General features: G+C 37.3%; 1 protein-coding gene across 1 annotated transcript; it reads left to right on the top strand.

The window, feature by feature from the left end:
- The first annotated feature begins 5,500 nt into the window (after nt 1-5,500).
- Nucleotides 5,501-5,960, top strand: LOC112907370 (large ribosomal subunit protein eL32-like). The gene has a single exon (XM_072760459.1). The coding sequence runs from the start codon at nt 5,501-5,503 to the stop codon at nt 5,897-5,899; it is 399 nt and encodes a 132-aa protein (XP_072616560.1). The 3' UTR covers nt 5,900-5,960.
- The last annotated feature ends 3,674 nt before the right edge of the window (nt 5,961-9,634 follow it).

The raw sequence follows: 9,634 nt of genomic DNA, 5'->3' as shown, positions 1-9,634 counted from the left end.
GATAATCCAGTGGTTAATTTTTTGGCACAGTGACCAGAAAATGAAAAAGATCTTAGTGACGCCGCTAAGCTTTAAGACAAATGGCTGTTACACAGCCCTTGTCATCCTTATCCAAGTGACATCATGCAAAATTAGACAAAAGATTAGAAAAATTAAGATACACAGAAACTGTCAGGAAGTAGTGGCTCACAGGAAGAAAAGTGAAAGCAAACAAATGCTTGGGAAGTAAATGGAACTAAAAAGGCACGGTGGGGGGTGGCGAGGGGAGTACAGTCTTTAACTATTAGGGGAAATTAGCCTGGGTGAACATTTCCAAATCATAATAAAATCAATCCCTTAACTTAATAGAGTCAGTAAGAGGTTTGTTGATTTTTACTGTCTTTACAAACTCAAGGACAGATGTCACACTCTGGAGGGAGATAATTTTTCCCTTCATAAATGATATTCCTAAGTTGTCATAAAAGAGAAGGAAAAACATTAGCTATCAAAAAAATCACATGAGAGGTAATTTTTAGACCTTTGGACACTCTCCCTAAAAGAAAGTCATGTATTTCCATATAAACCCAACTTTGCAGACAATTCCAGGACCCTGATGCCTAACTTTGAATTTCAGGTTGCTATCTCCAGCTCGTTTCCCAGCAATGCAAATAAATAATGTTGCTATTTTTATTCCACTTTGCCAAAGTTAATGAACCTTCCAGGAAGCCCTCTCTGCAGTTACACCCTTTAATAATAACGTGCTTAAAATCCACGTTTATGTATCTAGTGTAATCTTGGCTGATCTTCCCAGCTCCATTTCATAGCATTTATTCAGTGCACCACCTGGTGGCCTCACCTATGGGAAACATCTAGCCTCATCTCATCTTCCACCCTTGCAGGTCTGTTTCCAGATCCCAGTGTGCCTCCTGTTCAGGTGCACCTGAGTGTTCAACTCCTACATCCCACTCCCACCCCACAACCTTGGCTAATCTGTGTTAGCCAAGGTTCTCAGATATATAGAGCCAATAGGAGATGATGATGATAGATAGATAGATAGATAGATAGATAGATAGATAGATAGATAGAGACATAGAGACATAGAGACATAGAGACATAGAGACATAGAGATAGATAAAGAGATTTATCTTGAGGAATTGACTCACACTGTTATGACACTAAGAGCAGCAGTTTGCAGGCTGGAGACCCAGGAAAGATAGCAACACAGTTTGAAGGCTTGAAAGCCAGAGAATCAATAGTGTATGTTCTAGTCTAGATCTTAAGACCTGAAGGCAGGAGATCACTGTCTCAGCCCAAGCTGTCAGGCAGAGAGCAAATTCAACCATCATCCACTTTTTTGGTCTATTCATATCCTCAACAGATAAAATGATGCCCGTCCACCTTGAGGAGGACCATCTGCTTTACACATCTCACCAACTCAAATGCTAATCTCTTTAGGAAACATCCTCAAGACACACTCAAAAATAATGTTTAAATAGCTCTCTGGGCATCCCTTGTCCCAGTCAAACTGAGACATAAAGGTAACCACACACCAACCCAGTCCCACACTTACTCCTTCTGGCATTCATCCCAGGTCCTGAGTGAAGTCAAACAAGCCCCGGGGTGCCCCCCTCCCGACCTGCCACCCATTGCAAAGCCTGATGTACTTTTCAGTGATTGTCTGGGCTACCTTCTCTGAATTAATCAAAGGAAGAGCTGATTTGATGGATCACTCTCCTCTGATTGGGAAAGAAGTTTTCCAAATTTGACCAAATGGTATTTTCATGGGTTGAAGGACCTTTTTAGTTTGTTTTTTCTTTTTTGTAATGGGTGGAATGCTTGATTGAGTGGAAACACAAATGAAAGGAAAGAGAAAGAATGTAAAAATAGAATAAAAATTAAAATAAGAAGGTAGATATGGAGTAAAACCCATACCACTCATGAAGCAGTCAAGCTGTGGCTAGTACCCGAGTTCCCTTCTACTAACCCTGATTGCAGCTTCTTTATTAAATGTAAAAGTAATGTCCTTTTTTATGGAGAGGGTCTGTGACATCCCCCCTGCCCAGAGCTCCCTTGAGCAGTCTCAATTATCCAGAAGATTTCCCAGAACCAAAGAGTCAGTGAAAAGTATTCTTTGGCGTTTTGGGATAATGTAATGCCTACAGGTGACAGCTCAGGTTTCTGCTCTTAGAGAAGCCTCTCAGGCCCTACTCAGAGCCCATCTGCTTGCAAAGCACACGCACACAGAGTCCCAAGAAATTCCTGACTATTGACAAAGATTAAAAGAAAACATTTGCAAAGTGCAACGAAGGAAGCTGGTGGGTTTGGGGCAAGGGTAACACTGCATTCTGTGTATGTGCACATGTGTGTGTGCACCTGTGTGTATTGAGTCTTTGAAATCCCGTGTGTACTTTACATCACAGCACATCTCAGTATAAACTATCCACACTTCAAGTGCTCAATAATCGCATATGAGTAGGGGCTACATATTGGGTGGCACATCCGTGGAAATTTACCATACGGAGGCTTCTATAAAAGTGTTCTAAGAGGAATCACTCCATCAAGAAGTGAAACCAGGAAGGAGAAAAACACATAAGAAGTAACAGTAAATAACCATTTATGAAATGTACTGCTGTCTAAGAAATGTCCAAAAGTAAATTGGAAGGTCAAGGTTGCCAGGCTTTAGCACACGTCCCCAGGGTATAAACTGCTCGGCTGGTCCATTACCTCTTTGGGTTTCTGCTCTCACTTGCTTTGGCCTCTGATTTATTACTTTCTTGTCAGTTCAGTGATGCATTTAAAAAGATTTTTGAGACATGTTTCATCTAGAATTTTCATTGTTTTCTGCTGAAATATTGTTCAGACTATCTATTTCATCCTATATTTACAAAAACAGATAGCTCTTCACATCCTGTTTTTAGACTTCTCTTGGTTGCCCTAAACTTTCATTTAAAGACATTTTTTTCCATAACATAACATCTAAATTTAATCAATTTATTTATTCTCCTCTTAAAGAAAAGAACCTTGGCGGGGGGTGGGGGCACCTGTCTGGCTCAGTCCGTAGGGTGTGCAACTCTTGATCTCAGGGTCATGGATATGAATCCTATGTTGGGGGTAGAGATTACTTAATTTTTTTAAAAAGGTAAAAAGATTAAGGAAAAAAAGAAAAGAACTTTGGAATTTACTTACATTGCTTCATTCTTTTGACCCCATCTCCACTCCATATTGATGTCTAGAATTTTATTTACGTATTTTAAGGAAAAGATGCAGAACTACTTTTAGACAATATTGTTGTTGTTATTGCTGTCGATGATCTTCCACTGTGGCTTGTATCTCATTTATTTCTTCTGGAGTTTTTTCACTTCCTACTAAAGAGCTACCTCTGTGTACCAATATAGGGTATAGGGAGTGAGGGTTTCTCACATTTCATCTTCACATTTGGATGATAGTTTAGCTGGATATATAATTCTAGTTCAAATGAATTATGGAGGCTTTTTTATTGCAGTCAGTGAGAAATCTGTATGCATTTAACTCTCTGATCTGTTTTCTTCATTTTTGTTTACAGAATTTTTAAAGACTTTTATCCTTGATATTTTATTATAATGATGTGTTTAGATATCTTTCCCCTTATTTATTCTGTTCTGATGACACCAATCTTCTTTAGTTCTGGGAATTTTTCAGTTACTCATTTGAATGTAGAATCAATCTATTCTTCTGACATAGATCCTGGTAAGTGTACATTCATCCTCCACATCTCTTAACTTCACAATGTCTACCTTTCTACTCATCTCTGGCACATTTAGAAGAGTCCCAGATAATATTCCAGGTTTCCAGGATATTCAACATATCTACTAAGTCTTTTGTCTCAACAATTGTATTTTTTTTTTTCCAAGATGTTGGGATGGGCAGAACTTCTATTGGACATGTTTTTCCAACTTTCCAGGGATAAGAAGTTTGGATGGGTGTCCAGTGAGTAGGAATTCTCTACTTATTTATGGACTCACTGTTCCTCCCTCTACTGCTATCCCTCCAGGGCACTGCCCCAACCCCTATCCTGATTATATTTTCCCCAGAGATTAGATGTCATTTCCCCCTCAACCAGGGGTGATGGGTGTGGGGGTGAGTGGGGGGAGTTCTTCACATCAGCTAGAAAAAATGCTCACAAATGCTTGTGCTGTAAAATTCTAGCTAATCCTTTTGTGAAGAGCCACCAGTTCATTCCCACTCTCTCCTCCCACTAGTAATAACTATCTCTGGGCATGGGAATTCCCATCTTGTTACTCCACCTCATTTAGATGGTACTGCCTTGCAAGCATGCTACCCTGCTCTTTTTCCTTTGGTTGAAAAAAAAAAAAGAAAACAATAAAACAAGCGAAAAAAAAAAAGAGAGAGAGAGAATGAAAGATCATATTTGAAGAAATAATAGCTAAGGACTTCCTAGCTCTAAAAAAAACCAACTAAGTCTCATGTGCCAGAACTGAGGCATGTGGCCATTCCAAACCAAGCACTGTCTTAGAGAAATCAGGATATATCCATTAGCTGGGTCATCTTTATTATCAGTTACATACAAAGGTTAGAGGTAGAGTAAGTGAGGGTTCTGCAGCAAGAAAGAAGAGTAGGGTAGGCAACTTGCAGGATGTGCTTCACCACAGATGTAGATAATTTCAATAGAAGAGGTACCCGACACCATTCAACATATACAGTAAAGAGTTTAAGAACTAAGAAAGGTAGGATCTTTTCAAATCGGTAAAGCAAATCTACCCAAACTTTCATTTGACATCCTGATTACTGGCTAAACTTTAGAAGAGTTTTATTAAAGACAGGAACAAGAAAGAAATGCCTGCCATCACCCACTTCTATTATTTAACATATTTTAACAAACACTAAAGGTTAATGAGACAAAAAGAATTAGAGACACACAGAGAGGAATAGACATACATGGGATAGCAGCATAAGGATTGGAAAGGAGGGGTGAAAAAACCTATTACTTGCAGATAAACCAACCAACAAAACTAATAAGAGTTTAGCAAGGCTGCTACAGGCAAAGTCAACATCAAAATTTTATGCTGGAAAGTATCATTAAAACATACTATTCACAAAAGCAGCAAAGGTAGAAAATACCCAAAAGTTTAAGATAAACAACATATGTTAACACTTTATGGGGGCTATCAGAAAATGTTATTAAATAATAGAAGAGGTTTACCTCAACTGTACAAATTCAATGAAATGAAATTCCAATAGAAATCCCAAAAGTTTTAAGAAAAAAATTCAGAGATACAAAAGTACAATTTTGAAAAAGAACAAAGAAGGAGGACCTATTCCATCAAGTATTTCAAGTTCAAATTCATAACCTTTTTCAGTGTGGTTTTACTATAGTAACAGGTAAATAGAACAGAAGAAAGCCCAGAAACAGACTTGTATCTACATGGGAACTTCATATTCAATATTGGCAGTGTAAGAAATCTTGTGTAAACTCTTCCTCCGCGCTGCCTGTTAGGGTGGCAGCCATCGATTGCTGGGCATCATGGCCACTCTCAGAACTCTGGTGAATCCCAAGATCATTAAAAAGAGGACCAAGAAGTTCATCCAGCACCAATCAGACCGATATGTCAAAATTAAGCACAACTGGTGGAAACCCAGAGGCATTGACAATAGGGTACACAGAAGATTCAAGGGCCCGATCTTGATGCCCAACATTGGTTACAGAAGCAACAAGAAAACAAAGCACAAGCTGCCCAGTGGCTTCTGGAAGTTCCTAGTCCACAACTTCAAGGAGCTTGAAGTGCTGCTGATGTGCAGCAAATCTTATTATGCAGAGATTGCTCACAATGTATCCTCCAAGAACCACAAAGCCATTGTGGAAAGAGCAGCCCAGCTGGCCATCAGAGTCACCAATCCCAATGCCAGGCTGTGTAGCGAGTAAAATGAATAGACAGCTTATGTGCGTGTCATATTTGTGTTAATAAAACCATAAAACTACAAAAAAAAAAGAAATCTTGTGTAAGGAAAAATTATTCAGTATTGTTTAGGAAATTGGTTAAATATTTGGAAAAATTTCATTCAACTAGATTATGACCCTAGTATACAAAATATACATCTCAGTATATAGTATATAATATTTGTATACTTCATATATAAAAATAAGTTCCACATGATACTGATAGAATCCTTTTAAAAATATCCTGAAATTGATATTAGCAAACTAAATCCAACAATATATTTTTAAAAAATCATTTACCATGATCAAATGGGATTTATTCCTAGGATGCAAGGGTGGTTCAATATTTGCAAATCAATTAATGTGATACATCACATCAAGAGAAAGGATTAAAACTATATGATCATTTCGGTAGATGCAGAAAAAGCATTTGACGAAGTACAATATCCATTCATGATAAAAAAAATCCTCAACAAAGTAGGTTTAGAGGGAACATACCTCAACATAATAAAGGCCTTACTTGACAACCCCACAGCTAACATTCAATGGTAAAAAACAGAGAGCTTTTCCCCTTAACTCAGGAACAAGACAAGGATGTCCACTCTCACCACTTTTATGCAGCATAGTACTAGAAGTCCTAGCCACAGCAACCAGACAACAAAAAGAAATAAAAGGCATCCAAATTAGGAAGGAAGATGTAAAACTTATTTGCAGATGACATGAGACTATATACAGAAAAGCCTAAAGATTCCATCAAAAAAGAAAAAAACCTATTAGAACTGATAAACAAATTCAGTAATGTCATAGGATACAAAATCAATGTATAGAAATCATTGCATTTCTATACACTAATAATAAAATAGCAAAAAGAGAGATTAGGAAAACAGTCTCCTTTACTATTGCACCAAAAATACCTAGAAGTAAACTTAACAAAGGAAGTGAAATATCTCTACTCTGAAAACTATAAAAGATTGATGAAAGTGGGACACTGGGTGGCTCAAAGTTTGATCATCTGCCTTTGGCTCAGGGTGTGATCCCAGAGTCCCAGGAGCAAGTCCCACTTTGGGCTTCCTGCATGGAGCCTGCTTCTCCCTTTGCCTATGTCTCTGCCTCTGCCTCTCTCTCTCTCTCATGAATAAATAAATAAAATCCACCCCCCAAAAAAACCCAAAAAAGATTGATGAAAGAAACTGAAGAGGACACAAACAAATGGAAACATATTCCATACTCATGTACTAGGAGAACAAGTATTGATAAAAATATCCATGCTACACAAAGCAATCTATACATTTATTGCAATGCCTATTAAACTGTCAACAGTATTTTTCACAGGACTAAAACAAACAATCCTAAAATTTGTATGGAACCACAAAAGACCCCAAATAGCCAAAGCAGTCCTGAAAAAAGAAAAACAAAACTGGAAGTATCACAATACCAGATTTCAAAATATACTACAAAGCTATATTATCAAAACAGCATGGTATAGGCATAAAAAGTAGACACATAGATCAAAATAATAGAATTGAAAATCTAGAAATAAACTCATGAGTATATGATCAATTAATCTTCTATGAAGGAGGTAAGGCTATCCTATGGGGAAAAGATAGTCTCTTCAACAAAAGATGCTGGGAAAAATGAAGAGCTATGTGGGAAAAAATAAAACTGGGTCACTTTCTTACACCATACAAAAGAATAAACTCAAAATGGATTAATGACCTAAATGTAAGACCTGAAACCATAAACATCCTAGAAGAGAGCATAGGCAGTAATCTCTCTGACATCAGCCATAGCAATATCTTTCTAGATATGTCTCCTGAGGCAAGGGAAACAAAATTGAAAATAAGCTATTGGGACTACATCAAAATAAAAAGTCTACACAGCATAGGAAACAATCAACAAAACTAAAAGACAACCTACTGATGGGAGAAACACTTGCAAGTGACATATCTAATAAAGGATTGGTATCCAAAATATATAGAGAACCGATACAGCTCAACATACATAAAAAAAACAAATAATCCAAATAAAAATGGGCAGAAGACATGAACAGACATTTCTCCAAAGCAGATAGCCAAATGGCCAATAGAAACATGAAAAGATGCTCAACATACTCATCATCAGGGAAATGCAAACCAAAACCATAATGAGATATCACCTCACACCTGTCAGAACGGCTGAAGTCAAAAACACAAGAAACAAGTGTTGGCAAGTGTGTGGAGAAAAAAGAACCTCATGTATTATTGGTGGGAAGGCAAACTGATGCCTTACTGTGGAAAACAGTAAGTAGGCTCCTCAAAAAAATTAAAGAATTACTATATGATCTAGTAATCACACTATGGGGTATTTACCCAAAGAATAAGAAAAGACTGATTTGAATAAATACATGCACCCCAATGCTTATTGCAGCATTATTTACAACAGCCAAAGTATGGAAGCAGCCCAAATGTCCACAGGTAAATGAAAGGATAAAGATATGGTGTATATACACAATGGAATTTTACTCAGCCATAAAAAAGAATAAAATCTTGCAGTTTGTGAAAACATGGTTGAAACTAGAGGGTATAATGCTAAGTGAAATATGCAGTTATAGAAAGACAAATACAATATGATTATACTCATACGTGGAATTTAAGAAACAAAACAAAGAAACAAAGAGACAAGCAGACTCTTAACTCTAGAGAACAAACTGATGTTTACCAGAGGACGGGGTGGGCAGGGTGATGGGTGAAATAGGTGATGGAGATGAAGAGTCCACTTATTGTGATGAGCACTGAGTAATGTATGGAACTGTTGAATCACTATATTTTACATTTGAAACTAATATAACACTTATACAGAAATTAAAAACATATATAAATCTAAGAAATAAAGAGACTCATTAATAATTTCAAAATATTGAAAATACAATTAGCATATGACCCAGCAATCCTACTTGTAGGTATTCATCTGAAGGAAATAATAATACTTTCTTGGGAAAAAAATAAAATATCCTAAAATTGAAAAGCTAGGTCAAGAGCTATCATATAAATGGTATAAAGGACATTTTCAGTGTGGAAGCTGAAAGTAGTACCTAGTTAATCTACTTAGTTTATATCTGTGAGATGGATGAAGATTATGAGCCAGTTTTCTGAAAGGAATAAAGAGATGTGAAATATTTTTCTGAGGTCAAATGAATGCAACGGAATTAAATTATAGAAGAATTGAGGGTGGAAGAACCAGAAGCAAACCAGTATGTAGGACCAGCAATACTGTGGGCATAATACCCAAGGTATGAAATAATCCCAGGGTTGGGAAATATTTCTGATACAAATTGAGGTAAACTTTAACTCATCAGGGCAAGTTGATGCCTCATTTCTAGCTCAAAGTGTCTATTGCAATTCTACTACATGCTGCTCAGGCCCCCAACTTGTCAGCATCAACTATTTGGTGCATGTTGAGTCGGGGCTATGGGTATCCTTTGCATTTTTGTGGTGTGTGTATTGGGGTTAATACAAGGCCTTGCTACTTAGAGGAGGTTCCCAGACCATCAGCTTCAGGCTCAACTTGGACCTTGTTAGAAATGCCGAGTCTCAACCCAATCCTACTGAATTAGAATCATCTTAACAAGATCCCCATACACACTGAAAAGTTTGAAAAATGTTTAAAACATAAAGAAAATTCTGTAAAGTTTGAAGAGAGAGATAGTAGCCATGCAATAGGCAAGGCAATGACCAGTCTCTG

The sequence above is a fragment of the Vulpes vulpes genome, chromosome 6 (assembly GCF_048418805.1).
Source record: "Vulpes vulpes isolate BD-2025 chromosome 6, VulVul3, whole genome shotgun sequence".
NCBI lineage: Eukaryota > Metazoa > Chordata > Mammalia > Carnivora > Canidae > Vulpes > Vulpes vulpes.
Note: the sequence above shows the minus strand (reverse complement) of the source record. Positions and strands in the feature narration are given on the sequence as shown.

Excerpts from the sequence above, each read along its gene's own strand:
- LOC112907370 (XM_072760459.1), top strand. The coding sequence starts at position 5,501 with ATGGCCACTCTCAGAACTCTGGTGAATCCCAAGATCATTAAAAAGAGG.